This window comes from Varanus komodoensis, unplaced genomic scaffold, assembly GCF_004798865.1.
Source record: "Varanus komodoensis strain SLA01 unplaced genomic scaffold, ASM479886v1 scaffold112, whole genome shotgun sequence".
Taxonomy (NCBI): domain Eukaryota; kingdom Metazoa; phylum Chordata; class Lepidosauria; order Squamata; family Varanidae; genus Varanus; species Varanus komodoensis.
The window spans coordinates 190,859-203,259 of record NW_025335322.1 but is presented as its reverse complement, the minus strand read 5'-3'; the positions used below and the strand labels follow the sequence as shown (position 1 = coordinate 203,259).

At 48.0% G+C, this 12,401-nt stretch overlaps 1 protein-coding gene across 1 annotated transcript; it reads left to right on the top strand.

Moving 5' to 3' along the window:
* The first annotated feature begins 1,575 nt into the window (after positions 1–1,575).
* CUNH14orf93 (chromosome unknown C14orf93 homolog) lies at positions 1,576–7,686 on the top strand. The gene is made up of 6 exons (XM_044420903.1): positions 1,576–2,085; positions 2,793–3,059; positions 3,265–3,326; positions 4,938–5,041; positions 5,361–5,473; positions 7,285–7,686. The coding sequence occupies exons 1-6, from the start codon at positions 1,576–1,578 to the stop codon at positions 7,684–7,686; spliced, it is 1,458 nt and encodes a 485-aa protein (XP_044276838.1).
* The last annotated feature ends 4,715 nt before the right edge of the window (positions 7,687–12,401 follow it).

Here is a 12,401-nt window from a genome sequence, read left to right as displayed (position 1 = left end):
TCGCGCTAGCCAATCGGAGGAGGACGGAGGGCCGTCCCGTTCGTACACGACGGCGGAGCTCGCGCCGCATCCCCCTCGCGCCCCGCCCCCGAGCTGCACACGCGGGGATGGAACGCTGGGGAGCGCAGGGTTCCAAAGTGTTGCGCGCGCCCGCTCCTCCCCCCCCCCCGGAACCACGCAGGCCCCTGGCCTGTCGCCCACCCGGGGCGCGTGGGATTTAAATATGCGAGCCGAGCAGCCTCGGGCATAACCTCCGCAGTGACATTTGCTTTGGAAGCGGGGAAGGGAAATCGGCCCCGGAGCTGCTCAACGGTGGGGCTGCAGGATGCTTCACACACTCCCTCTCCCGGTCAGGGAGTGCTGCGAAATGTCTATGCATTAAGGGTTGTTTGCAGGCGGTAAGAGAGGTGCTGTGAAAGAACCGCGCTCGTTCGAGGGTTCCGTGCGGCTGAAAGTTTAATTGGTGCGACCGCAACTTTGCAAAGCCGGAGCTAGTAGAACGGATAGGCAGTGTGCCCCTAGAAATGCATTTCTCACTCTTTTTCCTGAAGTGAACCAATACAGTTTATATAATCCATTGCATTTTATCAGCATAACAACCCTGGGAGGTAGGCCAGGCTGAAAGTCGGTGCCTGCCCTCAAGACATCCTGAGAGTGTCACGACCACGTGGGGACTGCAGCCGGGCCTTTGAGTCCCTGTGCAGTGTTCCCACCCTTTGCTATAAAGATACTCATCTTTCTTGGTGTCCACCTTTCCCGATTTATAAAAACTTTTTTTTTAATGTCAGGTTTGATTCAAAGTGAAGAATCATGCGCCCCATAGCTAGTCTGTTACGGTTGTGTTCAGAACAGTTTCTCCTGTTTGTAAAGATGCTCACAGGCTCATCTGTGAACCAGGTGGAGTTTTTTTTTTTTTCCAGTACCTTTGCAAAGAAGTTAAAGTGGGGATTGCAAATCCTGGCCTGTCAGCTTCAAGATGAATTCTTTCCAAGACTCAACTGGCAAGATAATCAGAAGACATGGATGGCTTAGACAGAATAAGATTTAGAAGAGGGTAGGTCAGCTGAGTGCAATTCAAATGTGCAGGCAGGCAGAATACTTATAGGTTAAAAATGCAGGGAACAGGGAAAGACATCGGAATGAGGGGCAGAGTATAAAGGGACTCGTCTTAGTTCTGTTGGCTTTAGCTTGCACAAGGCAGTTTCAGGAGTTTCAGGAATGTAACAGCAAGACCCTAAAATAAGGGTCTTGCTGTTACATGTGCTAGACCCGTTACATCTTGCTGTTACATGTGCTAAACCGGTGCTAGAACGGGTTAAAGACCCTAAAATCTCAGTATTTTGGATCTTCCGATGCAGGCTTGCTTGGCCCTGCTCCCAGTATTGCTGACTCTTGTTATAGTTAGAAAATGTTTTGTTTTCCTCAACATCCTGTTTTCATAGCAAACATTCCTACGAGCATCATGGGCCTGTCCCCACCACGAAGCACTCAAAACCCGATCCGGAAGCCATTTTGCCTTCTCCAAGAGTACTAGCAGAGAGACTTCCCAAGTCCCCCATCAGCCCCTGTGTTGCCATGTCATTCAGTGCCACCATCTTGTTCTCGCCTCCCAACGCCACGGAAGCAAAGTGCAGCTGTAAGCAGGAACCAGGAGCGCAGGCAGCCGCGCCCCCGCTGCCCCCCTCGTCGTGTACCCCGATCACCGTGTCGGGAAGCGGCTTGGCGGTGCAGTCTTCAGACCAGCTGCTCCATGTGATCTACCAGCGCGTCGAAAAGGCCGTGAGCCTCGCCGAGGTGGCCCTGGGCCTGGCGAAGGCCAACAACGAAGCCCTGAGGCGGCTGGAAGAAGAAATGGGAGCACTGCGCCGGGGAGCACCCCCTGCTCTCAAGGCCAGCCCCTTGTGCATCCCGGAGGAGGGCCAGCAGGACGATGTAGAGGAAGAGGAGGGAGAGCAAGAAGCCGAGGGCTTCAGGAACGGTGTCCAGGTGGTCATTGAAGAGCTGAGGCAGCTGGGCGCGGCGGCCGGGCCCCCTGGGCACCTGGGTTTCTCGCCCGTGCAGCTGGGAACCGGAGGGCTTGGTGGGGTACGTTGGTTGTCAGACGAGGGGCTCCTTTGTCCCTCCCGCCCCGCCGAAAGCACGCCGGCCCCGGGTCCCTCCGGTCAGGCACAGATGGCTTCATGAATATTTGATGGCATCGCTCGCCTTGCCTGCCAACGAGCTGCTCGAGAGAGAGGCGTTCTGGGAGGGGTGCCAAGCCGTGCCGTGCCGCCGTGGCCTGGGGTTGGGGGCCAGGCGAGCGCCGGAAGCGTGCTCGTCCGTGTACGCAGGATGCCCAGGCCGGCTCGGGAAGTCGGGGTGGAGTGGCTCTGTGAGTCAGGTGTGCTGGCCAAGTGGCGAAGGGGGAAATTCTGGTCGGTAGCGCAAGAATGTTTCCTCCTGACACAGGAAAGTGCCTTTGGGCCTCTTGCAGAATTTCAGCCAAGTAAGAACGTTGTCAGTGAGCGAGAGAAGACTTAAAAATCAAACGCACGTTCTGTAGATGCTACATTTGCTTTACAGAGCAATTAAATGGGCTTCTTACACCCTCCTGTGTGCCCTCCCCATTTGTGACGGCATGTGGGAAGCCTAGGGTGACTTTAAGGGCCTGCCAGGGACAGGTTAGGGGTCCCACATGGTGGTTACAGGTTGAGGCTGAGCTGCAGAACTCGGGAGAGATGCAGGTGCAGGTGGGACAGGAGAGGAGCTGCTGCTTGGCCTGAGGATTGTGCAAGTCTTTGTCTCCTCCTCAGGCAGCGGAAGCGCCTCCCGCAGGAGATGTCTCCATGCAGCATGGCCGTGCCACCGCCTCTTCCCCTGCCCCTCAGATGCTTCATCAGCCGCCCCTGCCGGCCCTCGAGGACCCTCTGTCCTGCCCAGAGGTTTCCCCAAACAGCGCCACCCTGGAGGACCCCCTGCACGGCGAGCAGCGCTTGTCCCTGGGCTTTGCCAGTCTTCATTGCAGAAGCCAAAGCATCGGGCAGAAGAATGCGAGGCGCAAGAGGGACCTGGTACTGTCCGTGAGTTGCCTTCCGTAGTTCACTCCTGGCGGCACTCGCTTCTTGCAAGCCACTTGCACCGAACCTGCTGCCGCACGGGCACCGCAAAGCTGATTTTAATTAACCTCCGGGGGCAGGCCGCCCGCACTATTTTAATGCTTTGGAGTTTTGCAGCACTGCTGCTGAGAGTCACTTCTTTCTCAACCATGTTTGTCTCTTCTCCTAGAAACTGGTCCACAATGTCCACAACCACATCACCAATGATAAAAGGTTTGATGGTTCCGAGAGGTGAGCCTGGGCTGCGATGGTTTGATTTGAGAAAGGGTAGGGCTCCCCCATTTGCGAGGAAAGGCCACCTCTACAGGTGCGGCTCGCATGTCACTGTGCCGCAGAGGGAAGGGAAGGAAAGCCGCACAGATCAAAATTGTCTGCTTGACTCCGAGATCTCCAGTGTGGTGTCGGAGAACAGCCCTTGGCTCTCATCCGCTCCATGTACCTCCTGATTTTATTTTTAAGCACTGTCTCGCCAAGATATATTGTTAAGTTGCCATGCCACAAAATGAAGTGACAGCCTCTAGCCCCGTCTTTATGTCCTAGTAAGCATTTGGATCCCATGTGAGTCCCAGATACGTCCTTAGAAAATAAAAATGTCGGCGAGCTACAGCCAAATACGCCCGTTGCAGCAAAAAGAACAGTCTGGTGGCATCTGAAAGACTAACATTTATGATGGCATAGGTTTGTGTCAGCTGTAGTCAACTTCACCAGATGTATGTGTTACCAAGAGTTTCAGGGCTCTGTGTGTGTGTGTGTGTGTGTGTCACACAGGATTAGGGGGTGGGGGATGGCATGGACAGAGGGAAACTAAATGCAGAAAAGGCTATTATTTAGCAATAGCCACTCCCAAAACAGTTGTAGCTGATAACACAAACATTCTGGAATCAGATAAGATAGTTAGCATGCGTAGTGTGATTTGAAAGCAGAAAACACCCCCTTTTCTCTGGATTCAGGCCGTCTCTGCAATAGAACTTGATTTTATTTATTTATTTATTAGATTTATATCCCACTTGTTTTCTTTACACGAGCTCAAAGTGACTGACCTAATTTGCCGCCTCCTGCTTTCAGTCTTATCTCCCACAACAACCCTGCGAGGTAGGTTGGGCTGAGAGTCTGTGACTGGCCCAGAGTCACCCAGTTGGCTCCATGGCTGAGCGGGGACTCGAACCCAAACCAACCGAGTCCCAGTCCCATGCTCTTCACCACTACACCACACTGGTGATGAATTGTAATTGGGCAGACTATCAATCTCATTTGCCTTTGAAGTTTCTTTCCTCCACAGTGGCTATGCTAAGGTCAGCGAGAAAGTGTGCCTGGAAGCTAAGGCCCCTACTGTTCTGGGGTTGCTTTTTAAAAAAATATTGCTATTTCTTTTGTCAGATTTGTCTCCACTTAGACTTTTCTATAGGCTTGGCCTATTTGCTTCGATGGAAGAAAAAATGAATGGGACAATATAACGGTAGATGTCCTCTGCCTCCTGCTTTTAATGCAGTCATGAATGTAGACTACATGCAACATTAGTATATATAGGGTAGCGGGCACAGAGGGGAGTCCATAAATTTACTCTTACTAAATCCAGTTGAGTTCAATGAGGTTTACTTAGAAGTAAGTTCAGGATTGCATACTAAGACTATAACCCTAAACGAATGTACTCTAAGTCTTATTTAAGTTAGTTGACTTACTCATGTGTCAACATGCTTAAGATTGGATTGTGGTACAAGACATCCGAAGCTGGGAATGCTCCTTAGTTTGACTTCTCTTCTTTAAGAGAATGTGGGATGAGTAGATTATGCCAGGCGCTGGGCTTTCCCGGTACTTACCTTTTCTCCCTTTTCCTTTTTATAGCATTAAATCTTCATGGAATATTTCTGTGGTGAAATTCTTGCTAGAAAAACTGAAGCAAGAATTGATGTCTAATCACCATAATTACACTGACAAAGAGCTAAAAGGTAAGGTACAGAGGCATGAAAATGCTTCCCTTAGTCTATTTTTGAATCTTATTTTCAAAATTTTCCAAATTAGAGGCATATCCCTATTTCTTCACTCTTTATGTCTTTAAAAGCCACATTTGTTGGAAATAAAATGAAATTTTGTGGCACTTTGAAAAGAAAGCACCTCTTCACATTGACTCTGGAAGCTACTGGGGACACTTGAACTGTGGATTGTTTATATACACAGAGGCAAACATCTCCTATCTTTCATCTGTGCTACAGTTTCTTCTTTCCGTGCTTCTGATTCCCCCACAATGCCCCCATTTTGTCTGGTTAGGTGCCTGCGTGGCTTACTTCCTGACCAAGCGCCGGGAGTATCGCAACTCTCTCAACCCCTTCAAAGGACTCAAGGAGAAGGAGGAGAAAAAGCTGCGGAGCAGACGCTATCGGGTAAGGCACAACTCCGTGACTCTGCGGAGCACTTCTGTAGATTTCTTTTCTCAAGAGGGCCGTACTGCCACAATACCCGCAGAAAGCAATTTTGCCACTCTTTTCGCCCAAGTACCTTCCTCCATCAATTGTATTCCAAGGCACTTGTAAATAAAGCATTAAAAATCACATTGAAGGACGAATTACCCCAGGATTCTTGCTTAGACCTTATAAAGAAGCAAGTCTGTCGAGCAGATGAAGGAACAGGCCCTCGTACAGCCAGTCCAGTTACAACGAGACCGCACTGGCCCAGTCCACAACAGGATGGCAGCCCTGGGTTTGATTTATGTAAACAAGGTAGGAGCCATATCCAAGGTACTTGATTGCCCCTGCCAGATGGAGTAGCTAAATATCCTGGGGGATTCTGAGTTGTTTAGCCTGATGTTCTTTAGAGTGAAAACTGTCTCCTGGAACAAGCCAGAATTGCAACCTAATGCTTAAAGAAGGGTTGCTGTAAGTCAGGTACGAAAACTTGGTGGCAGGTTACGATAATAACAGCAAGGTAGTCATGACTACTTAAGTCCCCATAGATGCCAACTGATCTACTATAAGTAAGTCCGGAACTAGGCCATGGACCTTCGAAAGTATTACTTCTGTTTAAGGTACTAGACTGATCCATGCACATTCGTTTGTGATTAATTCAGCAGGACTTAATCTAGCAGAAGACAAATTGTACTCATAATGGTGATTAATTGGTTTAATGAGAAAGATCCAGGAGATTTTCTGAGAGAGAATCCATTTGCATCTGAATCATCCATAAGTTTTACCATGTGTTAAAAGGGTTGTAATGTGTGACAAAGGGATTGGTATTGATTAGAAGGGGGGTGGGGCAAAGTGTAAAAAGGATTGGAGAAATTCTCAAAAGGCTTTCATGTGTAGATTTAAAGTCGCTAGACGTAACTGGGGATGATTTACAAAATGTCCAGGGTTTATGGTGACACAATAAGCACCCTCCTCAATCAGTAATGCCCACTGTTTTTTTTTTAAAGACAATATGATCTTATTAAGATGTAGAAGGAAGTTCCATTGAACAAAGCGGACCCTCAGAGTACATAAGCATCTGATAGGCCTATGAAAGGGGAAAATGAGGGAAGAGAGGAACCCGATTCTCTCCGTTACTTGATCGGAGTTGTTAAAATCAAACATCTCAGTCCCACCAGGCTCAGTATTATTGCTGTGCGTTTGTGTGTGTATAAAAAAAAAAAAAAAACCACAGCAGCCAGAAGAGACAGTTTAAAAAAAGACGACGACAGAAGCGGGAAAGGGGATCATTATGTCTGCATCCCACTCGTTTTCCAATCTCATTTATCAAAGCTGTGCGAGTCTTCCTTTAAAAGGAATGAAAAATGAAGCCTCCCTGCGGTGTCTGGGACTCTCCTTCCTAAAGGGAGGCAGAGGCCCGGATGAGTGAGCCATCACAGCTGGCCTGCCAAGAGAGGTGTTTGCTGTATCAACCGCCTACAGTGGGCCCTGTGCTCTTTTTCTGCTGTGCAGTTAATTCCTGAGCTTGCCTCTCAAACGCCAGGCAGTGGAAAGCTGTGATTTGCACACGTGTGTGGAAGAGGTTCCAGCCTGAGGTTCCAGCCTGCCGATAGGCTGCGTTTTCTGCAGACCAAGGGATGCGTTTCTGCAGCCCTCCGGGACTAGGGGGAGACAAAATGGCTGCTGGAGAGAGGAGTTGTGGGAGAAGGTAGGGGAGGGCTGGTGGAGGCAGCTGGGCCGAGGCGGATGCGGCCTTCTTAGAGTGGCTGATTCTCCTGACTTCCCACTAGCTCTTTGCAAACCGTCTGGGGGTCGCCCGATTGCTGGGCCCAGAGGAGCAGCGTGTGTGGCAAGGTGTGACAGAGGAGTTCATGTCGGATGAGGAGGACAGCCTGAGCGAGCCGGGGGTGTGGGTGGCCCGTCCCCCACGCTTCCGTGCCGCTCCCCTTACTCAGCTCTGCTATCGGCTGGATGCCAATTCCAAGCATGGTACCAAAGCCAACCGGGTCTATGGGCCACCCTCTGATCGCCTGCCCTCCGCAGAAGCCCAGCTCCTGCCCCAGCACCTGTATAATCCTCATTTCCAAGAGGAAGAAGGCCGGGCTGCCGCTTCTCCGCACCCTCCCAGCCACAAAGGGTTTTGTCCTGACCTCAGCTCCTTTGTCGAGATCAAAGTGGAAAAGGATGAGTGATCGAAGATGGCTGCCTTCGTTTACTGTCATTGGGGAGAGAGAAGACAGGGTCAGATACGATGCTTTCACCACTGGCTGCATGCAGTTTCTTCCTCAAGTTGAAGAGGGAAGCACATTGTCAGTCAGGATCCAAGTGGCTTTTATGGGCTTCTTAGACACAACTTCACTTTAGAGGGGAAGCACTTGAAGTCACATGGAGAAGAAACGGTGATGATGATAGACGGCATTGAAAAAGGGAACCCTGTACAGTTCGACCGGCTGGTCTGTACTCAGCGGGGTGACTGTGCGATCATTTAGGGAACCGGATTACGAAGGACATTTGCTGAGCCACTGGAAGGCAAACTTGAAACAATGCAGGGATTCCCATAAAGAAGGTGACTTACATTGTGGATTGGTTCAATCAGAAACTCAGAGCAAGCCTTCTCACTGCACAGACTCTCTGTTCCGCCCCTGAGTACCTAGTGACATAAAATCAAGGGCTGACGGTTTGTGGAATGATGGGACATGGCGCTTTTCTTGGGACTATAGCGCTTTGCAGAACGCCTCCTGCTGAACTTCTTCATTGACAGCGAAGCTTTTAAAGAAGCCACATATCACGATACCTACAGAACTAGCTTGACTTCCCTTGCCTACAACTGTGTCAACATGAAATGGATGGGAAACGGTGTGAGCAGATCTCAGAGCAAACAAAAGGACGGGCAATTTGACCTGAGAGACGCCGAGTTACACCTCTAAAGCAGAGGCAGCTTGGAACGCAAGACCATTTAACCATCACTACTTAGGACCTGAACTATATATGGGGGTGAAACAGCCCTTAAAAACAAGCACCTGCTTTTTCTGTAAACACTTGTTTCTGTTCTCTTTTCCTGGATGTTGGCTTCTCCTTGGAATTTGCTGGTTGTGGTTATTAACTTAGGATCTAGGACTTGTGGGTTCTGTCCCCCTTATAGCAAGTATATTAAAAAAATATGTGTGAGAGCAGGGAGAATTGCTAAGAGACAACACACCTAAGTTTTACGCTTGGGTTGTTTTTATATTGACTTTTCCTCTGCTAGGTTTCAGATAGAGCTGTCTGAAGTGAACGTCAGACTCCCGGTTTCCCAACGGGAGAAAATGCAGCCCTGAGTTTTCATCCCTTGGACATGCACTAGTTCAAAAGTGTTCATTGACCAATATTCTGGCTGACATTTTACAAAAGGCTTTGTTTCAAATTGGTCACATGCCGGTCCCATCTCTGCTCTTACACATAGCTAGACCAGATTAAAGGTGACCAGATGGGGAGATGTTGGGAAGGGAAGGCAACAGAGAGGGCCTAAAATCCAGGCCAATGCCAACCTAATGGTGCATCATGAGAAACCTTTTTCTAGGCTTCACTGGCCTCTAGCGGCTTTACTAGGTAGTACAAAAAGATGGACCTACCTTTTTCTTTCTGCTTGGGGAAAAGCCTGTTATCTTTTTGTTTTTTTATGTAGAAAAAGCAAAAGGGTAGGCGTCATCTCTGTTATCCTACTTTCTGAAGCCCTCTGCCCTCTTACTAAACAATCACTCTGTTTACTGTAGCCCAGGCCTCCTTTTGTTCCTCTGATTCTCAGTTCATCCTTGTGTATTGTATGCAAAAACGTTCATTGACAAAGATTTATAGCTAGCTCCCTTCCAGCCCCCAGATACTGTGTTGGAACACTGAGATACAAGAGGGCCTTGTATTTCAACATTCCCAATATTAAATCCAGATATCTCTAGTTAAAAGAATCTGATAATAGGGGAAAGACCTCTGCTGTCAGACGCTGGATGGGCAAATAATTTATCCTGGTGTGAGCCAGATTCCTGTTCAAAAACTTAGGCGAAGAGCATACTTTGAAAACATACACACCAGCAACCGGTGATTTTTACACACTGAATGAGAATTGGAATAAACATGTCTTCAGGCTTGCTTTTTTTTGAAAGCCATCAGCAATCTCCTTGAGGAGAGAATTCTAAAGGTGTAGGGCCACCAAAGCACATGGCACCCTAGTGGCTTTTGCTGCTGTTCCAGAGAACAGGACCACAAATAGTAATCTTAAAGCTTGGGGAGACTCGTGTAGTTGGTCCTCCAGATAAAGTGGTTCCAAGCCATTTAGTTTCCAAGGCCAAAGCGAACACCTGGAATTTGGTTTGGAGCCTAAGTGGCGGCCAGTGCAAACAGTGTAGGATAGATGCTCCAAGCTCTTAACTCTCACAAATGTTCCAGCAGACACAACCTGTACCAGTTGCTGTTCCTGAATCACTGGGGCACTTCCACAAAGGCCTAATGAAAGATAACCATTGTGATAATCAAATATGCTGTCCAGAGACAGAATTTATTGTTGTTGTTAGTCGCGAAGTCGTGTCCAACCCCATGGACAACATTCCTCCAGGCCTTCCTGTCCTCCATCATACCCTGGAGTCCACTTAAGCTCATACCAGCTGCTTCAGTGACTCCATCTAACCACCTCATCCTCTGCCGTCCCCTTCTCCTTTTGCCATCAATCGTTCCCAGCATCAGGGTCTTCTCTAGGGAGTCCTTCCTTCTCATTAGGTGGCCAAAGTATTTGACTTTCATCTTCAGGATCTGGCCTTCTAAAGAGCAGTCAGGGTTGATCTCCTCTAGGACTGACCGGTTTGATCGCCTTGCGGTCCAAGGGACTCGCAGGAGTCTCCTCCAGCACCACAATTCAAAGGCCTCAATCCTTCAGCACTCAGCCTTACTTATGGTCCAACTCACAGCCATACATTGCAACTGGGAAAACCATAGCCTTGACTATATGCACTTTTGTTGGCAGGGTGATGTCTTTGCTTTTTAATATGCTGTCTAGATTTGCCATAGCTTTCCTCCCCAGGAGCAAGCGTCTTTTAATTTCTTGGCTGCGGTCCCTGTCTGCGGTGATCTTGGAGCCCAGGAAGATAAAATCTGTCACTACCTCCATTTCTTCCCCATCTATTTGCCAGGAAGTAAGAGGACCGGATGCCATGATCTTAGTTTTCTTAATGTTGAGTTTCAAGCCAACTTTTGCACTCTCCTCCTTCACCCGCATCAAGAGGCTCTTTAGTTCCTCTTCACTTTCTGCCATTAGAGTGGTATCATCTGCATTTCTGAGGTTGTTGATATTTCTCCCAGCAATCTTAATTCCAACTGGTGATTCATCTAGCCCTGCCTTTCTCATGATGTGCTCTGCATATAAGTTAAATTGGCAATGCTGTATACTGTCGCCCTGCCTAACTCCTTTCTTGATTTTGAACCAATCAGTGGTTCCGTGTCCAATTCTCACTGTTGCTTCTTGACCCGCATATAGGTTTCTCAAGAGACAAATAAGATGGTCTGGTACTCCCATCTCTTTAAGAACTTGCCACAATTTGTTGTGATCCACACAATCAAAGGCTTTAGCATAGTCAATGAAGTAGATGTTTTTCTGGAACTCCCTAGCTTTCTCCATGATCCAGTGTATGTTGGCTATTTGATCTCTAGTTCCTCTCCCTCTTCGAAGTCCTGCCTGTACTTCAGGTATTTCTCAGTCCACATACTGCTGGAGCCTAGCTTGTAGGATTTTGAGCATAACTTTGCTAGAGTGTGAAATGTGTGCAGTGGTGCGGTAGTTTGAACATTCTTTGGCATTGCCCATCTTTGGGATCGGAATGTAAACTGACCTTTTCCAATCCTGTGGCCACTGTTGAGTTTTCCAAATTTGCTGGCATATTGAGTGTAGCACTTTTACCTCATCGTCTTTTAAGATTTTGAATAGCTCAGCTGGAATACTGTCACCTCCACTAGCTTTGTTGTTGCTCAGACTTCCTAAGGCCCATTTGACTTCACATTCCAGGATGTCTGGCTCGAGGTCAGTACCACCCCATTGTGGTTATCAGGGATGTTAAACTCTTTCTTGTATACTTCCTCTGTGTAATCTTGCCACCTCTTCTTAATCTCTTCTGCCTCTGTTAGGTCCTGCCATTTTGATTCTTTATCATGCCCATCTTTGCATGAAATATTCCCTTCATATCTCCAATTTTCTTGAAGAGATCTCTTGTCCACCCTATTGTTTTCTTCTATTTCTTTACATTGTTCATTTAAGAAGGCATTCTTATCTCTTCTAGTTATTCTCTGGAATTCTGCATTCAATTGTTTGTATCTTTCTCCCTTGCCTTTCACTTCCCTTCTTTCCTCAGCTATTTGTAAAGCTTCCTCAGACAGCCATTTTGCTTTCTCGCATTTCTTTTTCTTTGGGATGGTTTTAGATGCTACCTCTTGTACAATGGCGCGAACCTCTGTCCATAGTTCTTCAGGCACTCTGTCTATCAGATCTAATTCCTTAAATCTACTGTATATTCATCAGGGATATTTTAGGTCATACCTGAGTGGCCTAGTGCTTTTCCCTACTTTCTTCAATTTAAGTCAATTTTGCAACCAGAAGCTCTTGATCTGAGCCACAGTCAGCTCCTGGTCTAGTTTTTACTGACTGGATAGAGCTTCTCCGTCTTTGGCTGCAGAGCACATAGTCAATCTTATTTCTGTGTTGACCGTCTGGTGATGTCCATGTGTAGAGTCATCTCTTGGATTGTTGGAAAAGAGTGTTTGCTATGACCATCGTATTCTCTTGACAAAATTCTACCAGCCTGTGCCCTGCTTCATTTTGTACTACAAGGCCAAACTTGCCTGTTATCCCGGTAATCTTTTGGCTTCCTACTTTGGCATTCCAATCCCCATG

Bases quoted from the DNA above. Each gene is read 5' to 3' on its own strand.
- CUNH14orf93 (XM_044420903.1), top strand. From the start codon at position 1,576: ATGTCATTCAGTGCCACCATCTTGTTCTCGCCTCCCAACGCCACGGAA. The intron at 2,086-2,792 runs GTACGTTGGTTG...TCTCCTCCTCAG, and splicing joins GAACCGGAGGGCTTGGTGGG to GCAGCGGAAGCGCCTCCCGC. The intron at 5,474-7,284 runs GTAAGGCACAAC...ACTTCCCACTAG, and splicing joins TGCGGAGCAGACGCTATCGG to CTCTTTGCAAACCGTCTGGG.